Source organism: Stegostoma tigrinum, chromosome 10 (genome assembly GCF_030684315.1).
Source record: "Stegostoma tigrinum isolate sSteTig4 chromosome 10, sSteTig4.hap1, whole genome shotgun sequence".
In the NCBI taxonomy this organism is placed as follows: Eukaryota; Metazoa; Chordata; class Chondrichthyes; order Orectolobiformes; family Stegostomatidae; genus Stegostoma; species Stegostoma tigrinum.
In genome coordinates, this window is record NC_081363.1 from 6165215 (window position 1) to 6187845 (window position 22631).

The window sequence follows — 22631 nt, forward strand, 5'->3', positions numbered from 1 at the left end:
AATACAGCACTTCTGTTGCTTTGCCTGTATCCACTCTGGTTGAGACTTCCTCAGAAAACTCTAAAGCTTGCTGATTGATTGATGGATCCATTTGGGAAATATGGAAATACTTTAAAAAAGTAAAGTATTAGGGAAGAAATGGCCATCCTTACGTGGTCTGGCCTACATGTGACTCCAGACCCACAGCAATGTGGTTGACTTTAACCGTCCTCTAGGCAATTATGGGTAGGCAATAAATGATGCCTAGCCAGCAACACCCTCATCCTGTGAATGAATAAAAAAAACAAGAATGTGATATTCCAAATGCTGTACTGTTACTACCTTAAGGATCAGGACCGAGTTGTCTTAGAGGTCCTCAACATTGACTCCAGACCTCATGAAACCAGGTGGTTTCTGGTTAAACATGGGCAAGGAAACCTCCTGCTGGTTATCACATCCCTCAGCTGAAGAATCAGTCCTCCATGTTGAATAACACAAGAAGGAAGCACTGAGGGTAGCAGAGGTGCAAAATGTATTCTGGGTGGGTGGGGGATTTCAAAGCCCACCATCAAGGGTGGCTTGACAGCAGCACTACTGGTTCAGCTGGTCAGGTACTAAATGATATCGCTGCGAGACTGAGTCTGTGGCAGGTGGAGAAGGAACCAACAAGAGGGAAAAACATACTGACTTCATCCTTACCAAACTGCCAGCTGCAGTTGCATCTGTCTGTGATAGTCTTGGTACAGTGACCATCACACAGTTCTTGTGGAGACCAAGTCCTGCCTTCATATTGAGATTACCCTCCATCGTGTTGTATGGCACTATCACTGCACTAAATGCGACAAGCTTAGCACTGATCTAGCAGCTCAGGACTGGGCATCCATGAGGCGCTGTGGGCCATCAACGGCAGCAGAACAGAACTCCAGCACAATCTGTATTCTCATGGCCCGGCATGTCCACCACTCAACCATTACTATCAATGCTGTGGAGATGCCAGTGTTGGACAGGGGTGGACAAAGTCAGAAGTCACATGACACCAGGTTATAGCCCAGCAGATTTATTTGAAATCACAGGCTTTTGGAATGTTGCTGCTTTGTCAGATGAAGTGACTTCTTCTGAAATGTTGAGCTATAACCTGGTATTGTGTGAATACAGGCATTATCATCAAGGTAGGAAATCAACCCTTGTTCTTTGGAGAGTGCCAGAGGAGATGCCCGGAGCAGCATTAGGCACACATAAAAAGAAAGATGTCAATCTGATGAAGCCACTGAACAGGTCTACTTGCCCACCAAACAGCGAAAGCAGCAAGTCACACACAGAGCTAAGTGATCCCACAACCAACGGATCAGATCTAAGCTCTGCAGTCCTGCCACATCCAGTTGGGAATGGTGGTGGATGATTAAGCAACTCACTGGAGGAGGAGGCTCCACAAATATTCCCATCCTCAATGACATACAAGCCCAACACATTAGCCCATAAGATAAGGCTGAATTATTTGCAGCAACCTCCCACCAGAAGTGCCAAGTGGATGATCCATCTCAGTCTCCTTCAGTGATCCCCAGCATCACAAATGCCAGTCTTCAGCTAATTTGATTCACTCCATGAGATCAAAACATGATTTGAGGCACTGGATAGTGCCATGGGCCCTGATAACATTCCAGCAATAATACTGAAGGCATGTGCTCCAGCCAAGCTGTTCCAGTACAGTTACAACACTGGCATCTACCCAACAATGTCTAAAATTTCCTATGTGTGTCCAGGACACAAAAAAGCAGGACAAATCCAACCCAGCCAATTACTGCTCCCTCCAGTCTCCCCCCGATCATCAGTAAAGTGATGGAAGGTGTCAGTAACAGCACTATCAAGCAGCACCTGCTCAGCAATAACCTGCTCAGTGACGCCCAGTTTGGGTTCCGCCAGGGCCTCTCAGCTCCTGACCTCATTACAGCCTCGGTTCAAACATGGACAAAAGAGCTGAATTCCAGAGATGAAGGTGAGAGTGACAGCCCTTGATATCAAGGCTGCATTCGACCAAGTGTGGCATCAAGGAGCCCCAGCAAAACTGGAAACAATGATACTGGTATCAAACTGGCATCAGACTGGTATCAAACTGTCCTGTGGTTGGAGTCCTAGGGTCAGAAGTGCTGGTGACTGCACAATGTTCAGTTCCCTCCCAGAGGGCATTATGAGTCTTTTTGCAGTACATGGAGCGATTCGAGAAGGCAGCTCACCACCACCTCCTCAAGAGGCAACTAGGGACGGGCAATAAATGCTGGCCCCAGCCAGTGGTGCCAAAGTCCCATGAGTTAATAGCTAAAACAAAATTCATTTCAATACTTTTCCAACAATAGATGTTAGGCTAATGGGCCTAGGGTTACTTGTTTTTGTGCCTCCTTCCCTGTTTGAATAGGAGTGTCACATTGGCAGATTTCATTTGAGCCTGCTTGACCATTCATGACTGACTTGATTTTAACCTCAACTCTATATTTCTGAATATCCTCAATAATCTTTTGTCCTCCTGGAAAACAAGGATCTATCCAACTTTGCCTTCAAATTATTTAAAGATTCTAGTTTTGAGGAAAGGAATTCCAAAAACTTCCAACCCTCAAAAGATAAAAAAATGTTTCCTCATCTCTGGTTTAAATGGGTGGGCCCCTATTTTTAAACTCTGACCCTTGTTTCTGGACTCTTTTACATGAGTAAACATCCTTTTCACACATTCCGATCGCTTAATCTGAACTACTAACATCCTGCCTCCCCCAACACTCCAACCTCCCAAACCACTCCTCAGCTATTGCATAAATGTTGTCCCTTCCACACCATGTCAGCCCTGAGGAAGAGTCATCTAGACTCAAAAGGTTAGCTAGCTATTCCTTCATAGATGCTGCCTGACCGGCTGTAATCTCGAACATTTTTGTTTCCAGCTTCTGTAGTAATTTGCTCCTGTCCTTTCCACGTCCACCTGGTCAAGTCCCCTCAGGATCTTATATCTTTGGGTTCGCCGTTCTTTCAGATTTTCCTTTCTTGTCAGACAATGTGGTGATAATTCTGGGTTTTTTTTTCCCCATTTCAATTAATTAGGATGAAGGCTTATGGAAGTAAATAAGAGGTTCACTATGCCAATCACAATTGAACTGCCCTGTAAATATTTTAATTGCCAAGTGCTGTCTGTCTCAATGCGAAGCAATTTTCCTGTGTTTTCACACCTCTCCAGGTCAGCTCTACTGGGTAAAGTGCTTCGGATAGATGTCAACAATAATAATCGTGGTCCCCTTTATAAGATTCCACCAGACAATCCCTTCATTTGGGACCCAGATGCACGGCCAGAGGTTTATGCCTATGGTGTGCGGAACATGTGGCGATGTTCTGTAGATCGAGGTGACCCTCAAACAAAAGAAGGAAAAGGAAGAATCTTCTGTGGAGATGTTGGACAGAACAAATTTGAGGAAATTGACATCATTGAGAAAGGGAGGAACTATGGTTGGAAAGCAAGAGAGGGGTTTGCATGCTATGACAAGAAGCTCTGTGCAAATTCCTCCCTGAGTAAGAAACCATTTTTTTATGTTCATCTCAAATAATTGTTTGTAGCATCAGTCAGTTCTCTCAACTGACTTCATCCAAATCTTTGTGCTCCACTTCAACTGTTAGCTCCTTTAGTTTTTTTCAATTGTTCTATTGCTTAAATCTGTTCTTCCATGTGACTATTGCTAAATACCTGCTTTCCATTTCCAGCCACTTGCATTTTGATTTCTCCTTTCTATAATAAAGGCAAAATATCACAGATGCTGGAAATCTGAAACAAAAAAAATAAGAAATTGCTAGAGAAACTCATCAGGTCTAGCAGCATCTCTGGAGAGAAACAATTAATACTTTGAAAACAAAAACAAAGTCACTGGAAAAGCTCAACAGATCTGGCAGCATCTGTGGAGGAGAAAACAGAGTTAACATTTCAGGTCCAGTGACCCGAAACGTTAACTCTGTTTTCTCCTCCACAGATGCTGCCGGACCTGCTGAGCTTTTCCAGCAACTTTGTTTTTGTTCCTGATTTAAGGCATCCGCAGTTCTTTTGGTTTTTAATTAATACTTTGAGTCTGGCATGACTCTTCTTCACAACTCTTCAGTCCATTATGACTCTTGTGAAGGAGACTCGTAAAACTGATTTGAGTTAATTTATTGTTGTCACATGTACCTAAGTACAGTGAGACGTTTTGTTTTGCATGCAGTATAGGCAAATCATAACATAAAAGGACATACAGGTCATAGGGTGCTTAAACAGAGGTGAGGTATACAAGGGTATAGCTGCACAGGAGATGCACAAAAGATTAACATTAGCAAAGTGTGAAACTGGATGAACACAGCAGGCCAAGCAGCATCTTAGGAGCACAAAAGCTGACGTTTCGGGCTTAGACCCTTCATCAGAGAGGGGGATGGGGAATGGGTTCTGAAATAAATAGGGAGAGAGGGGGAGGCGGACCGAAGATGGATAGAGGAGAAGATAGGTGGAGAGGAGACCATAGGTGGGGAAGGGAAAGGGTCAGTCCGGGGAGGACGGGCAGATCAAGGAGGCGGGATGAGGTTAGTAGGTAGAAAATGAAGGTGCGGCTTGAGGTGGGAGGAGGGTATAGGTAAGAGGAAGAACAGGTTAGGGAGGTAGGGACAAACTGGGCTGATTTTGGGATGCAGTTCCCATTATCTCTGATTAACATTAGCAAGGTCAAATTTAGATTTGAAATTAGAGAGGTCTATTCAGCAGTCTAACAGCAGAAGGGACGAAACTATGCTTGAGCCTATTGGTCTTCAGACCTGTAAGTAGACTTAAGAGAACATTATGAGTAATTTTTACAGACTCAGAATTGAGGTGCAGTTGAGGTTGTAAAAAATGTGAGACTAAGATTTGCTATAGAGAGCTCACAAACAGTCCCCCTGTATTGATGCCATCTTGAATCATACCCCTATTAATTCTGCTTCTCTTTCTCTCTCCACCGATGCTGCTAGATCTGCCAAGTTTCTCCAGCATTCTCTGAGTTTATTTTCTCCTTTCCAACTTCTTCACACTGGGACTTGAGAGATTTATCAGACAGAATAATTTATGCAATAACTTTGTCAAAATTATTGCACAATAAATTATAAAACTGTCACATTTTGTGATCATTTATGAAGGGTCTTGGATTCCTTGGGTAAAAATAAGATATTTTAGAGTCTTTAACAAAGAAATAGGTACCAAGGTGTTGCATGGGAAAAAGGTATTTAATTACTTTCTGCATCTAAGACCATAAGAAACCAGAACAGGACTAGGCCAAACAGACGCTGAAGCCTTCCTCGCTAATCAATTGGATTGTGGCTAATCCAACATTTCTCACATCCACTTTCCTGCCCTTTCCCTGTGACCCTTGATTCCCTGACTACGGACCTCAGTCTTAAATATCCACAAGGGCTCTGCCCCCACAGATCTCCGTGGCAGGGAACTGCAAAGATTCACACCCCTCTGGGGGAAGAAATTCTTCCCATCTCAGTCCTAAATTGGTGCCCCTTTATTCTGAGATTGCGTCGCCTCTGGGACATAGACTGTCCCATGGTGGGGAACATCCTCTCAGTATTTACTCTTTTCCCCCCCTTTAGAAATCCCATTTATTTCAACTGCATACTAACTTGTACTAGAACACCTCAATCTCTCTGCACCTCAGAATTCTGCAGTTCATTGATATGAAAAGAGCGCTGTGGTTTTTCATTCTTCCTGCCAAAGTGAACAATGGCACATTTTCACTTATTAAACTTTTAGATTATTATTTAATCACTCAAACAGTCTATGTCCTGTATTCATCATGTATTCTCTTCACAATATCCTCCCCTATCTATTTTCCTGCTACCATTCACTTCACCTAAATCATTATGATCAATTTTTAAAAGTGAGTCCCTGTATACCATGGCAAATGGATCCTGCTCCCCATCCCAGTACAAGGTCCTGTCCAGTCATAGAATCTTTACAGTACGGGAGCAAGCTATTCAGCCCATGAAGTCTGCACCAAAAGTGTTCCACCCAGAACCACTGCCCTACTCTATCCTTGTAACCCCACATTTCCCATGCCTAAGCCAATTAACCTACACACAATGGATATTTAGCATGGCTAATCCACCTAACCTATATGTCTTTGGGCTGTGAGAGGAAACTAGGCCAAACCCACACAGACACGGGGAGAATGTGCAAACTCCACACGGACAGTCGCCCGAGGGTGGAATCGAACCGGGGTCCCTGGTGCTGTGAGGCTGCAGTGCTAACCACTGAGCCACCCTAATGCCCCTGAATCCTCAGCTGATGTCTTGAAATTTGACACTAGTCTCCTGGATTCACACCCTTGACAGCAAAGAACTACATTTACATATCGCCTATTGCCAGTACATTGTTTCTTTGTGTCCACCACCTGAATGGCTTCCTGCATCATTCTGCAATTTTCTGTTAGTTCAACTACCCTCTGGCCTGTTGGATGATCGCAAAGACTGAGACCTGTTTATTTCCCTTTTGAATGTATTTCACTAACTCTACCATTTTGTTTTAAGTCTTAGGAATAGAGAAGGCCTTTTAGCCAATTACCAATTGGTTACCTATCAGCTAACATCTCTGCTGTAGTAAAGTCAGAATCAATTCCCAATCAGCAGCAGTCTGCCCTTGGATGAAAACAGGCCCATCACCCCAACTTGTCCCTTGTCCCTGCTGCCCAGTTTTCACAATTAATCTAGTCCCATTTGCCTGCATTTGGTCCATATCCCTCATACCTATCTCATCCTTGCACCTGTCAAAATGTTTCTTAAATGACAAAATTGTACTCCTTCCACTTGTTCTTCTAATTGACACTGATTGCCTCTGGGTCTTCTGTTTTCTTGCTGTCATGACATGGTTGAATTTTACATTCAGTTTGAAGGACAGAAGTGTGCATCCAAGACTAGAATTTTAAACCAAAAGGGGGCATTTTCATGCATTAAATACAGCTATTTAAAATAAAGTAGTAGATTGATAGATCAATAGAGATGTATTGGCAGACACTTAAGTGATTTTTCAGAATGCCCGGAAAAGATACATTCCAATGAGAAAGAAAAATTCCAAAGAAGGATACATGTGTGGTTAATTTTGTTTTTAAGAGCGACAAACTTAAAGAAAACAGCATATAGTTGTGCCAAGGCAATTCAGAAAATTGGACAGATTGTTAAAAAATAAATAGAAAAGAATGACTAAAAGATTAATATGGAAGGAAAAATTAAAGTACGATGGAAAGATATTTGGAAATATAAGATCCTGATGGCTATGGCTATGAAGAAAGATGATAAGTTTGTTTTTATTTTCTATGATTCCCTCGATCTGAGTATTGTTTGGAAAATAGATAGGGAGATGAAACAAGATATAAGAGGCCTGCTAATTTAACATCTGTCATAAGGAAAATGTTAGGAGCTATTTTTAAAAAGCATGATGTTTTAAAAGTTCAAGATAATCAGGCAACATGGCTCTCTGAAAGAAATGTATAACATAAAACACTGTGACTATATCCAGGAAATGTAAAAAGGATGTTTCCATATTGTTGGGTTGTTCTCAATAAAAGCATGACGTTCATCCACGGTAACTTCCTTCAGCATTTCTCCTCATTGGCTGCTGAGAGACACTGAAGAGTTTCATGGTTGTTCTTTCACAGATGATGTCCTGCCTATATTTGCCTATCCACATAGTGTTGGAAAGTCTGTCACTGGGGGTTATGTCTACAGAGGCTGTGAATCTCCTAACCTTAATGGACTCTACATATTTGGTGACTTTATGAGTGGGTAAGTTATTAACAATTGACTTGTGAGTGCCTGCGACATAGTCAGTGATCGATGGAATTTGCAGAGAAGAAATACTTGTCGAGGAAGGAGGGAAATGCTAGGAAACAATCCAAACCATAGTATACAGTTCTGGTTTTATAGAAATATTTTTCATAGGTGAGGCAAAGAGCTAAGAAAGATGGAGTTTCTGAAGGTCAAGGCATTTGAAAGCTGTGACATTGAAGGGGTACCAGGTTGGTCAATGCACAGGGAACACTGGAAATAACTAACAAGTGAGGTTGTTGACTTGCTTGCCAAGCTGGCATGTCCTCGTTCAGACGTTTCTTCGCTATGCTGGGTGACAACATCAGTTGGAGCCTCCGACAAAGCGATGTTGTTCTACTCCACTTGGAATTTATACTGTCCGGTCCATTATGGTGAGCACTGTCATTTCTGGTTTTGATCAGAGATAATAGGAACTGCAGATGCTGGAGAATCCAAGATAAGAAGGTGTAGAGCTGGATGAACACAGCAGGCCAAGCAGCATCTTAGTAGCAGAAAAGCTGACGTTTTGGGCCTAAACCCTTCGTCAGATGTTTCTTGTTATTTCTAGTTTTGATCTGCATGGGTTTGTATACGGGGTCCAATTCTATATGTTTGTTGATCGAAGTATGGGTGGAGAACTATGCCTCTAGGAATTCCCGTGTGTGTCTATGTTTGGCTCTGGCTACTATGGTTACTTTGTCCCAGTTAAACTGATGGCCTTCATTGTCTGACTGTACAGACATTAAGGAGAGTTTGTTATGTTGCTTTGCTGCTGGTTGATGTTCAGGGAAAGTTCTGGTGGCAATTTTCCTTCCTGTCTGTCCGATAACTAACAAATGCCTCCTGGCCAATCCCATCAGTTAAGTGGTAGGTTTCTTTAAACTACTATTTTTATCCACAGACAGTGGGTGGGGGTCTGGAATGACCACCCAGGTGGGTAGCTGAGGCAGGAATCCTCACAACATTTTGTAAAGAAAGAACGTGGAAGGGCAGTTAAAATGTTAGAACATTCAAGACTAAGGGCCTAGTACTCGATGGGCCAAAGGATCTCTGCTATTATGTATGAGTCTAGGATTCTACCACAGCAAGCATTGTCCTTCTAATTTCCACTTGGTGGGTGGGAGAATGGGGAACTGCACCTTCACAGGGTTGGAATGGTTAATAATGATGTGTTAATTCAGATAGGGCTTTCATGGTTTAGTAGTGAGATTCCTATCTCACCGTTCAACACTTGGATAGAGAGTTGGATTTTTTGCTCTTGATGTTGATCCTTCCTCGCTGCCAAGCTCAATCAATTGTTCCAATTTTCTCACCAATGCCCACATTGTTTAAGGGCTGGGAATGTTCTGTCCCTAGACTGAGAGGCACAATTCAGTGATTATGGACAGATCAGGTGGTACTTGATCCATCTGTGAGACAGCTCCCAATTTTGGAACCGATGCTGGACATTGAGTACAAAGTGTTCCACTTTAGTGCACCACCACCTTCTCAAGGGATGGACAATGAATGGTTGCCCAGCCAGTAACACCCACATCCTGTGAGAGAATAAAAAATAATCACTCACCATGCTCAGTAGTTAGCATTGTGCTTCACAGCATCAGGGACCCGGGTTCGATTCTACCCTCGGGTGACTGTCTGTGTGGAGTTTGCACATTCTCCTTGTGTCTGCGTGGGTTTCCTCCAGATGCTCCGGTTTCCTCCCGCAGTCCAAAGGTTTACTGGCTAGGTGGATTGGCCATGTTAAATTGCCCATAGTGTTTAGGGCTGTGTAGATTAGGTGGGTTATGAGGGATGGATCTGGGTAGGATGCTGTCAGGGGTGGTGTGGACTTGTTGGGCTGAAGGGCCTATTTCCATGTTGTATGGATTCTATGATCTACGATCCTCGATGATGATCCTTCACTTTGTTAAAATCACAATTTTTGACGGTAATAACCTTCATTTAATCAGCTGTGTTAACCCACTGTTCTTTCCCCTACCCAGACGTCTGATGGCACTGGCTGAAGATTCGAGAAGAGGGAAGTGGTATGATTATAAGATCTGCATGGGGAGGGGCCAGACATGCCTTTTCCCAGGACTATTGAACAAATATTATCGGTACATTATCTCCTTTGCTGAGGATGAGGCAGGTAATTTTTGACAATCTAATGTGGACTGTGACTTGCACCAATTACATTTTTAAGATCAGTTTAATAAATGAATGACTGTATATTTAATTTGGAGTCTGTCCTACTTTTCTGTCCCCATATCTGTGATAGCTTGGAGATTCTGGGACAGGCACAGTTTGCTGATCTTTACTAACTTCAAAAGTCATGCAGTTAAGTTTGTTCCCCACTAGAGCAATGTCACAATTACACTTGTTTGACTGTGGCCATGGTAATCTATCCCTCATTATCCTGAATTTTGATCTCTTTGCAGCCTTTTATACTGATGACCACACTGTCCTCCTTTTAACATCCTACCTCCATCATCTATTTGACTGAATTCTTGTTACTGAATCCCAATTTTATCTATCCAGTTTTTGCTAAAAGAATATCATCAATGACCTTTTCTTTCATTTCTGTTTAGTAACATCTAGACTCGCGTCCTCCCCCTAGTATCTATTGTTAACTGGTTCTTATCTCTCATCACTCTGTTGCTCCTTTGCATTATCACCTGAAAGTACAACATCAGTTTCCCCAATATATTGACAATTTCCAGTTCCTCCTTGCTCTCTGAAACCCTTCACCACCTGACTTGTGATGCTGCTTTGTCCGGTGTCCAGTCCTGGATGAGCAGGAGCATCCTCCCATTGAACACTGGACGAATGAAACTACTCCTTTTCTTGGTTACTATGCTCTTCCATCTCCCTGGCAACTGTCTGAAGTTTTCGTGCATCTGGTGCTGAGATGTGTTTCTAGCCTCATATCTATACTAACAAGAGTATCCACTTTTATATTGACATGCAGGAGTAGTGCTCTGACAGCTTGTGATTTAAATAAACTTGTTGGGCTATAACCTGGTGTCATGTGACTTCTCACTTTTAACTTTACATCGTGACTTTCTGCGCCCCTGCCTCAGCTCACCTACTGCTGAACCTCTTTGCCACATCTTTGTTCCTTCTAAACTTGGCTATTCTATTAAGTGTGATACTTAATGTCATGTAAAGACAAATTATTGCTGTTTATTGGAGATTCATACACTCATAAGTAAATTATTATTAAAATCAACACTGAGGACATTAAATCTTATATTAACTTATTCTTTTCCAGATCCTCAAAGTTGTTGATGTCCAAATTCCTCAATCTTATCATCATTCTACAGTCTTTCATGACTAACTCAGATTTATATCAGTTATAGCTCAGTCATTTGCCGTTGCCCCTTTATCCAAAGGTTAAATCTGAGGCTGATATTTCACTGCAGTGTTAAGGGACGGCTGTCCTCTCAGAGATGCTCCCGAAAATACTAAAGCTGACGTATGCTTAAGAAAGAATGGAATTGAACGAGACCATTCAGCCCCTTGAGACCATTACACCATTCAAAAAAGCAAGGGTAGGGTTTACACAATTAATGGTAAGGTCTTCGTGGTGCTGTACAGCAGAGAAAGGTAGGACAGCAGGTACATAATTCTTTGAAGTGTGCATCACGTGTAGACAAGGTCTACAAGCATGCTTTCCTTCTTTGTTCGGTCTTTTGAGTATAGGACTTGGGACGTCGTGTTGACATTGAACAGGACAGTGGAGAGGCTGCTTCTGGAGTACTGTGTACAGTTTTGTTATAGGAAGGATATTATTAAGCTGGAGAGGGTTCAGAAGAGATTTACCATGATGGCCCCAAGTGTGGAAGGTTTGAGATATAAAAAAAGGCTGGGTAGGCTGGGACTTTTTTCCCTGAAGTGTAGGAGTTTGAGAGGTAACCTGATAGATGTTTATAAAATCATGAGGGGTATACATAGTGTTGATCGCAGTTGTCTTTTCCCTAGAATGGAGAATTTCAGTACTGGGGGTACATTTTTAAGGTGAGAGGAGAAGGATTTGAAAACGACTTGGAGGCAAATTTTTTTTACACTAAGGGTGGTTCATGCATGGAATGAACTTCCTGAGGAAGTGGTGGATGTGGATATAATTACAACATATAAAAGATATTTGAATAAGCTCATGAATAGGAAAGACCTGGGGGAATATGGACCAGGAGCAGGTAGGTGGGGCCATTTCAGTTTGGGATTCTGTTCGGCCTGGACTGGTTGGACCAAAAGGACTGTTTTTGTGCTGTACCAGAGAAGAAGGGAAGCTAGTTAGATCGATGCATAAAAGAGAGATATGGACAGCTCACATGAGTAGGTAAAAACTTGGGAGATACTATATGATGTGGGGATATGTGAAGTAGTCTACTTTGGCAGGAAGAATAGAAGAGCTGAAAGACTGCCAAAAGCTATGGAGCTGAGGGATTTGGGGATCTTTGGCCATGAATCAGAAAAAAAACTCACATCCAAGTGGGATGTTGACCTTTATTGCAAAGGGAATGAAGTAAAAAATAGGGAGGTTTTGCTAAAATCATCGAAGGCACTAGTCAGGCCATCGCAGGAATGCTGTGTGTAGTCTTGGACCCTTTATCTAGGCATTGGAGGCAGTGGGAAGAAGATTCACTCATCTGTTGCCAGGTTAGAGGAACTGTCTTATGAGGAAATGTTGGGTAGGTTGGGCCTGTACTTGTAAAATACAGAAGAATGAAAGAATATCTTATTGCAAAATACAAAATGTTCGGGCACTTGACAAGGTAGATGCGGAGAGATTGCATCCTCTTATGGCAGAGGGTGGGACCAGGTGGCATCATCTCAGGATATGGGGTCTCATATTTAAGACAGAGATGAGGAGGAATTTCTTCTCTCAGAGGGGAGTGAATCTGTGGAATCCTTTACCATAGAGGGCTGTTGAAGCTGGGTTGTTAAGTCTAATCAAGACTGAGCGAGACAGGTTTTCAATCAATGAGGGAATCAAAGGCAGAAAAGTGGAGTTGAGGGATTGCTGAATCAGCCACAGTCCCATTAAATGGCGGGACAGGCTCAAAGGGCTGAATGGTCTCCTTCTGTTCCTACATATTATAAATTCCCACATTTTATCCATTTGGCCTACCATCCTTACTCAACAAAAACCACATTACGCTCAGTTTGAAAATATTGTTTGACTCAGCACCCATTGCTTTTTGAGGGAGTAAATTCAATCTGGGGCGGAATGCAGAAGTGTCCTTTCACAGCTTATCCCTGAATACCCTTGTATCCTTTTCAAGATTGCGGAGGGATCACTACCCATTTGGGATATGCCATCTTTCAAATGAAATGTTAAACTGAGATCTGAACTGTCTGATTGCATTTATCTGAGAAAGAGCAGGGAATTCTCTTGGTGCCCTGAAAGCAATGCGTTTATCTGGCCGCGCACTTTGTTTTCCCAAGTGCCTACAATGGCTGTTCCACCAGTGATGGCTACTCTTTAATAAGTGATTTATTTAATATGATACGGCTCGGGATCTGCTGAAACACCATAGGAATAAAAGTGAAATTGTAAACCCACGATGGCATTCACAAGATGAACAATAATATCTAAGTCTGTAGACAATAATGCAGTCAGGATATATCCACTGCTGTCTCTGCCAAATCATTTATCTCTCCAGGTGAATTATATTTCCTGTCTACACGGATTCCTACGTCTACATCTGCAACTGGAGTGGTTTACAAAATAGTTGATCCTTCACGGTAAGGCACAGGACCATATGTATATGATAAAAATTGATCCTGGTGGAGTACCTCAATGATTGTGGTGTGTCTTGCATGTAAATGAACCAAACTCATAATCTGCACACTCAGGGCATTGTAGTTTAATGTGCTAGCTTTGTAGGTATTTCCAGGAGAATGATATAGTGCTGTGTGGTCATACAGCATGGAAACAGTCCCTTCGACCTAACCGGTCCATGCCGAACATAATCCCAAACTAAACTAGCTCCACCTGCCTGCTCCTGGCCCATATCCCTTCAATTCTTTACGATTTATGTACTTATCCAAATGTCTTTTAAACATTGTAATTGTGTCCACATCCACCAGTTCCTCAGGAGATTCATTCCACATATGTACTACTATCTCTGTCAAAAAAAATTGAATCTCATATCTTTTTTAAATCTCTGCTCACACACCTTCAAAAATGTGCCCCCTTTTCTTGAAACCCCCCCATCCTATGGAAAATCACCTACTATTAACTCTATCTATACCGCTCATTATTTTATAAACTTCTATAACGTCACCTCTCAACCCCCTACGCTCCTGTGAAAAATACATCCCAGGCTATCCTGCATTTCTTTGTAACTCAAACCTTCCATACCTGGCAACATCCTGGTAAATCTCTCCTGAGCCGTCCCTAGCTTAATAATATCCTTACTATAACAGGGTGACCAGAACTGGACATAGTACTCCAGAAGGCGCCTCACTAACGTCTTGTACAACTTCAACATGACATCCCAACTTGATATGCTCAAAAACAGAAGTTGTTGGAAAAGCTCAGCAGATCTGGCAGCATCTGTGAACAAAATATCAGAGTTAATGTTTAAGGTTCAGTGACTCTTCCTCAGAACTGTTCTGCACAGATGCTGCCAGACCTGCTGAGCTTTTCCAGAAACTTCTGCTTTTGTTCCTGATTTACAGCATCCAGAGTTCTTTCGGTTTTTATTCGACATGTTCAAACCTCTCCTGATCTTGCTTCGAGAGTTGTGAACTAATCCTTATAAATTTGCTGGAATTTACAGGGTAACAAAGTGGGCCCAGAAGAATGCCCATCAAACTTAATTCACAGCAATTATTTATGAACATACAACATTTGTGTGAGAGTCACCACTCACACTTTTCTGTTCTCAGAGTCTGGAGAGGCGAGAATTACAATTAACCTCGTTCCTCGTAAAGTATGAAATTATCTTAACAGAAAAAACATCTTAGACGTTAATTGAAAAAAATGCATAGAGATATAAAAGCATTAAGAATATGAGGCTAACCTTTCAATTATATGTCCCCATGACTGGTCTGTCATGGCGAGTGTACACTGTGCTCTTGCATGAGTGATTTTCCATTGGTTTTAAATCTTTGGGATATGTATGATTTTAGTATGTGCTCCTGCCCCATGCGGCTTTGCATATGGAGCTTTACACATACATCTGTACATCCTGGGGGTTGCCATTGACCAGAAACTCAACTGGACCAACCATATCGATACTCTGGCCACTACAGCAGATCAGAGGCTGGGAACACTGCAGCGCCTAGCTCGCCTCTCAACTGTCCAAAGCCTGTCCACCATTGGCAAGGCACAAGTCAGGAGTGTGATGGAAACTCCCCACTTGCCTGGATGGAAGCAGCTCCAACAACACTTGAGAAGTGCAACACCACCCAGAACAAAGCAGTCCCCACTTGATTGGCATCACATCCAGCACTTGAAATTTGAACTCCCCTAAAGTTTCAATGCCTGTGCGCTAATATTCAGAGTGCAAGCTGCATCTAGTCTTAGGATCATGGAGAGACTCACCAATCTTGCTTCTAAAGCAGCTTCCAAATCCACGATCTCTTCCATCTAGAAGAACAAGGGGAGCAGATACATGGTAACACCACCCCATCCAAACCACCCACCGTCCTGGTTGGGAAATCACAGTTCTTTCTGCATTGTCGCTAGGTCAAAATCCTGGAATTCACTCCCTAAGGGCATTGTGAACGTCCCTTTCCAACAAACAGTTCAGTGGGTCAGGAAAGCAGCCTACTGCCAATCTTTGTAAGAGCAACCAGGGATGTGCAATAAATGCTGGACTGCATCCCCTGAATGAATGTTTATTTTTAAATTTTGGCTGTGTCTTCTTACCTGGAACATCTACACGTGCACGAGCAGCAGGTGTCATGGGGAAACAGTAGGGTGTGGAATCTCATTATTGTGGCATTAGTTTAACTCACTCTCTGGACTAACCTGTAGTGTGCTGCATCTTGTGAGAAAGGAGCCCTTACATCCTCCATCAGGCAATTCTGAGGGCACTTCATGGTCTTCTGGAATTGGGGCCTTTGGCTCAGGGTCCCTACCTGTTAAAGGCTGCCAGCCTCTCAGACCAAGTAGCCTCCAGCTCTTGGCTCAGAGGCTGCAGCTGCCATTGGGAGAGCCAGGCTGGAGCTAAAATATCCGTTAGCAAGGTTTGTGGGGGTGGGGGATGGCGATGGAGGGGATGGTTTCCAGGAATGGTGGTTGTGGTGAGATGGGTGCCACATGGATCAGAAACAGGGAAGGAGGGTATCTCTCAGTAGCTGATCTTCTTTCCCATGTTAGTGCTTTCTGCCAACTGCTGACTGAGGGTGCTATGAACTGCACCCACGGCTGGTATAATGACAGTGGTGGTGAACTGAAGCTCTTAAGCGGCCCTTAATTGGCCAATTAACCACCTCAGTTGGTAGCAGAAAGGTCAAGCATTGACCTGCCCACCCAGACCTTAACTCTATTTGGGATGGGAAAGTAGCAGAGATTAGCTACAGTACCACCCCACCCTATTGAATGTCTCCCCAACCTCCTACCTCACCATCTCTGACACTAGGACACTTTACCTACTGAGTAGAACCCTGGCTGGTTTTCTTTTTAATCCAAAAACCAGAATTTACTATCTTCATGATTCACATCAGCTGACATATAAGAGCACAAATCTTGATTTGAATTGGTGATAATGGGAACTACAGATGCTGGAGAATCCAAGATAATGAAACGTCAGCTTTTGTGCTCCTGAGATGCTGCTGGGCCTGCTGTGTTCATCCAGCCTCACATTTCATTATCTTGATTTGAATTGATTTGATTCAGTTTATTCTTGTCATGTATACCTAAGTACAGTGAAAAGTTTTGTTTTGCGAGCAGTACAAGCAGATCATAAGATATAAAGTGCATCAGGGTATAGAACAGAACGAGGAATACAATGTTGTGGCCACAGAGAAGGTGCACAGAGAGCGAGATCGACGTTGAATTTGAAATTTGTAAGTTCAGAAGTCTAATAACAGTGGGGAAGAACCTGTTCTTGAACCTGTTGATACGTGTAATTAAGCTTTTGTATCCTTGGCCTGACAGAAGAGGTTGGGAGAGATTATAACCAAGCTGGGAGCAGTCTTTGATGATGTGGTTGACTTTCTGAGGCAGCAAGAAGTGTAATGGAGTCAATGGATGGAAAGTTGGTTATATCCTTTGGCATGTTTGCTCTTTCTTTCGGAGTAAATCTCCGTGTCTTGCGTGAATGAAGGGTAATCTCAATTTTGATATGACATCATGTTGAAAACAATGGTGCATATTTGCGTCAAGCAGTTAATGTGATTCAAAAACATATGAAAACAGAAATTGCTGGAGAAATTCAGCAGGTCTAGCTGCATCTGTGGAGAGGGAAAAACAGAGTTAATGTTATGAACCCAGTGACCTTTTGTCAGAATTGAAGCAGCTAAGAAATGGGTGCACTGTGGTATGTGGTTCAAGGCGAAGGAGTGAGCAGATAGATGGAGACAGAGCCAAGAGAGACAGAGAGAGGGAAAGGGGTAGGCAGACAGAAGGAATGTTGATAACAAGCCAGATAAGAAGGGAAGCTAGTTAGATAATAATGGGTCCTATAAGTAGTTGAAAATGCTAAAGTTGGCTATGCTGAAAGCAAGCCATTTCATGACAGAGCCAAGGATGTGGGTTTGGGTAAAAGACATGGAAGGCAGTGCACAGGCTCTACTCTTCTTAAGCTTGATATCGAGTCTGAAGACTACAGGTTTCTCAAGCAGAAAATGAGGTGCTGTCCTTCCAGCTTGTGCTGAGCTTGACTGGAACGCTGGTGCAAGTACAAGACAAAGATGTTGGCCAGGGAACAGGGTGGTATGTTGAAAGTGGCAGGCAATGTGATTGATGTTGAACAAAGGTATTTTGTTCAAGGTTTGAGGCCTGTAGCAGATCTTTACAAGTGAAAGGTAACTTGAGGTGTTGAAGTTTGAAATCATTAAATCCTCATTCACATTCTGTCTCCTCCCACAAACAGGAGGGCACCGCCGGGAAGATGTCAATATAACCCATTACCGGTTAAAGTGAAAAGCCGTCTCATCAATTTTGTACCTAAACCAAGTAAGTGTACTATTCTTGGTAAATTTCCTTTTATCTGACGTACTGTGTGGCTTATCAATTATATATTGCAAAAAAAAGTCACGTCTTGTGAAAGGTTTTCAATGTCGCTCATCAAAATAATTCACAAGACTGCCAAATCAAACAGAAAATACTGTCCTTTTACTCGTAATCATTTATCGTCTCGTGTATTCAATCTAAAAAGACAGTGAAAAGTGTGTACCTTTGCCATACATGCAATGCGCCTTTCTACATGAACTTAGAATAAGAGAGTCCAACTTGCCTTTCTGCTGCTGCAGTCCTGCTCCGGGCAATGCCAGCCCTCACCATGCCTCCACCAGAGTCCCTGCTCCAGACTACACCAGCCCTCACCATGCCTCCACCAGAGTCCCCGCTCCGGACGACACCAGCCCTCACCATGCCTCCACCAGAGTCCCCGCTCCGGACGACACCAGCCCTCACCATGCCTCCACCAGAGTCCCCGCTCCAGACTATACCAGCCCTCGCCATGCCTCCACCAGAGTCCCCGCTCCAGACTATACCAGCCCTCGCCATGCCTCCACCAGAGTCCCTGCTCCAGGGTAAACCAGCCCTCACCATGTCTCTGCCAGTCCCCAACCCCACCTCCCTGACACATTACCTACTCACAATCACCAGCAATCCTCCCTGTTCACAGGGAGATGAAGGCCTTGTGGTATTATCGCTAGACTGTTAATCCAATGACCCAGATGATGTTCTAGGGACCTGGGTTCGAATCCCGCCATGGCAGATGGTGGAATTTGAATTCAATAAGTATCTGGAACTAAGAATCTAATGATGACTGAATTCATTGCTGATTGTTGTAAAAATCCATCTGGTTCACTAATGTCCTTTAGGGAAGGAAACTTCCATTCTCACCTGGCCTACATGTGACTCCAAACCCACAGCAATGTTCTTGACTCTTATCTGGCCTCTGAGTAATTAGGGATGGACAATAAATGCTGCCTGGCCAGCAACTCCCTCATCCTGTGAATGAATAAAAAGAAACCATTATCTGGAATAGTGGCTATCCTGATCAGATCATTTCTTGCTGTACTTGTATCATGTACATTGATGAAAAGGTCAAAAGTTGCCAGATTCAGGGTTTTAAATTCCCCAGTCTAGCTCGGATGACCCTGGAAATTAGCGTCTCTCCCAATTTGAACAAGTGAAGCTAGCAGTTTCACACTGCTTCTGGGCAATGGCAGGGTGACTGATATCGACCACTTAAAGGACACTGCCTTTGAGCCAAATGGACACTCTCCCTATCAAACAAATGAAATATGTGCCATCTGAGTTTCAGTGCAGTGTGATGCCAGGTATGTCAATCACATGTCCCCTAAATTGAAGAATCAAATCAAACAGAATGTCGCTTCAAGCGTTCACAGTCAGCAAGGTACTGACTATGCCTTACCAGCTTTCTCTCTTCCTTCATCCATGGGCAATGGGTGTCACTAGCGATGACAGTATTTGTTGCCCATCCCCAAATCTGAAAAGGATAACTAAGAGTCAGCCACATCGCTGTGGGTCTGGAATCACATGTAGGCCAAGTAAGGATGGCAGATTTCCTTCCTTAGAGGACATCAGCAAACCAGATGGGTTCTTCCTGACAATTGACAACAGATTCACGGTCATCATTAGACTCTTAACTCCAGATTATTGTTGAATTCTAATTCCACCATCTGCCATGGCAGGAATCAAACGCAGGACCCAGCTCTCCAGAACAGTAGCTAAATTTCTGGATTAATTAGCTGGCGATAATACCACTAAGCCATTTCCCCCCTTTACTTTGAAATTGCAAAACCCTAAACACAGTGTCCAATGTTAGATGTGATTCTGTGATTGGACAGCATAGAACCATAAAAAGGCTATGGCACAAAAGAGGTCATTCAGTCCATCAGCCTGCACTGGCTCAATAAACTAGCAACACCAATCAACTCAGTCTTTGCAGCACTTGGTAGGTCACAGATACAGTGTTAACCTGCAGGTCAGATTATTTTGAGTTGAAACTTTCTGCCTCAACCATCACACCTGGCAGCACAAAGCCCAGACACCAACAACATTCCCTGGGTGAATCAGTTCTCCTTCATACCTTCCTCTAATCCTTCCACCAATCACCTTGAAGCTATCTCCCTCTGGTAATTAGCCACTTGGGGAAACACATCTTCCCCATCTACTCTGTCCGAATCCTTCATTAGTTTGTGCACCTCAATTAAATCAGCCTCCTTTAAGGAAAACCAACTTTTTTTCTGATGAAGAGTCTAGGCCCAAAATGTCAGCTTTTGTGCTCCTAAGATGCTGCTTGGCCTGCTGTGTTCATCCAGCCCCACACTTTGTTATCTAGCCTTCCCAATCTTCTCCTGTAGGTGCAATTTCCAAACCTTGACAACATTCCTGTAAATCTCCTCTGTACTCTCTCCATAACAATTACATCCTTCCTGTAAAGTGGTGAACAGAACAGTGCACAAAATTCCAGGTGTCGCCTAACCAGTGTTTTATTTAGTTCCAACCTTACTCTTCAATACCTCACCCAATGAACGAAAGCATTCCATATACCTTCTTTGCAACCCTTACCTACTGAGTAACATTTGATTGTAAACCTGAGTGTGCAAACAATTGGACTAACAACTGATTTAAATCAGCTTAAGTCAGGCAGGTTTGCAGTGTGGCATACTTATGCGTACTGGAAGCTATTTCAACAGAAAAGATCCTGCCCTTGGCAGAGAGGAAAGAAAATGTACATACACCCCTCCTGTTTCATCTCAACAAAATAGGTGACTGCCACTCTCTGGTCATTCCTCCTGGCAATGTGTTAATATATTAGAATCAAGCTGCATTGTTTAAATTTAAACAAAGCCTGGAAGTTAACTGTCAATCATTATCTAACTGGTGCACTCTCTATTGCAATACCCCTTCCAATCAGAGTTCTCTTGCCAACAAATCAACCCTGTCTTCTCCTACAATATAAAGATGTTGCTTGCTATCACATTGGTATTCTTGCAAATTGTCCTGATGAGTGCAAGGTGAGAAGCTTTGACAAAATGTGCCCTTTTTTTAGGCAGTACTCAAATAATTATCCATAATGGTTATCAATGGGACTGGTTGTTTGACTGTTATAAGGCAGTGACTGTCATTTGCAGATGCATGACTGCACACAAACAAAAACAAAAAGTATAGCCACTATGACTTTATAATGGCTTTATAAACACACTTGAAACAAATTTAGGCACCTCCTCGGTTTAAGCTGCTGGCGGTCTACAGTGACAAAGGGACAACCAGCTGGTGTCCCCTCTGTTCATTTCGTCAACAATGTAGAGAGAGCTTGACTTTGTAATGTAACTGCCCTGCACCTACGTTATATTATCATACCTTTACCCCACATCTCTTAATTTCTTTGATTAATAAAAATCCCTCAGTTTCAGGTTTAAAATTAACGATTAATCAAGCAATAATGGCAATTTGCAGAGAGGTGTTCCAAATGTCTCCCACACTTTGTGTGTAAAAGTGTTTCCAAATTTCACTCCCAAGAGGTCTGACTCTAAAATTTAGATTGTGCCCCAGTTCTGGAACTGTCTGGCAGCACAGTTCCTTTCTGTTCTCATTTGCAACTTAACAACATTTGTCACCACCTCTCAGGATACAGGAAATACATTCCTAGTTTGTGTAAGATAATAAAATGTGAGGCTGGATGAACACAGCAGGCCAAGCAGCATCTCAGGAGCACACAAGCTGACGTTTCGGGCCTAGACCCTTCATCAGAGAGGGGGATGGGGGGAGGGAACTGGAATAAATAGGGAGAGAGGGGGAGGCGGACCGAAGATGGAGAGTAAAGAAGATAGGTGGAGAGGGTGTAGGTGGGGAGGTAGGGAGGGGATAGGTCAGTCCAGGGAAGACGGACAGGTCAAGGAGGTGGGATGAGGTTAGTAGGTAGCTGGGGGTGCGGCTTGGGGTGGGAGGAAGGGATGGGTGAGAGGAAGAACCGGTTAGGGAGGCAGAGACAGGTTGGACTGGTTTTGGGATGCAGTGGGTGGGGGGGAAGAGCTGGGCTGGTTGTGTGGTGCAGTGGGGGGAGGGGATGAACTGGGCTGGTTTAGGGATGCAGTGGGGGAAGGGGAGATTTTGAAACTGGTGAAGTCCACATTGATACCATATGGCTGCAGGGTTCCCAGGCGGAATATGAGTTGCTGTTCCTGCAACCTTCGGGTGGCATCATTGTGGCAGTGCAGGAGGCCCATGATGGACATGTCATCAAGAGAATGGGAGGGGGAGTGGAAATGGTTTGCGACTGGGAGGTGCAGTTGTTTGTTGCGAACTGAGCGGAGGTGTTCGCAACAAACAACTGCACCTCCCAGTCGCAAACCATTTCCACTCCCCCTCCCATTCTCTTGATGACATGTCCATCATGGGCCTCCTGCACTGCCACAATGATGCCACCCGAAGGTTGCAGGAACAGCAACTCATATTCCGCCTGGGAACCCTGCAGCCATATGGTATCAATGTGGACTTCACCAGTTTCAAAATCTCCCCTTCCCCCACTGCATCCCTAAACCAGCCCAGTTCATCCCCTTCCCCCACTGCACCACACAACCAGCTCAGCTCTTCCCCCCCACCCACTGCATCCCAAAACCAGTCCAACCTGTCTCTGCCTCCCTAACCGGTTCTTCCTCTCACCCATCCCTTCCTCCCACCCCAA

General features: G+C 43.5%; 2 protein-coding genes across 2 annotated transcripts in view; one reads left to right on the forward strand and one right to left on the reverse strand.

Moving 5' to 3' along the window:
* LOC125455510 (cytosolic carboxypeptidase 2-like) overlaps positions 1-22631 on the reverse strand; it is a 213777-nt gene that overhangs the window by 69720 nt on the left and 121426 nt on the right. The gene's annotated exons all lie outside the window — the stretch shown is intronic.
* The window catches only part of hhipl1 (HHIP-like 1), a 47078-nt gene that overhangs the window by 21839 nt on the left and 2608 nt on the right, over positions 1-22631 (forward strand). Inside the window, exons 4-8 of the mRNA XM_048538408.2 lie at positions 3194-3522; positions 7659-7785; positions 9792-9937; positions 13455-13536; positions 17841-17923. Of these exons, the coding sequence (XP_048394365.2) occupies positions 3194-3522; positions 7659-7785; positions 9792-9937; positions 13455-13536; positions 17841-17923 (767 nt within the window). The remainder of the gene's footprint in view (positions 1-3193; positions 3523-7658; positions 7786-9791; positions 9938-13454; positions 13537-17840; positions 17924-22631) is intronic.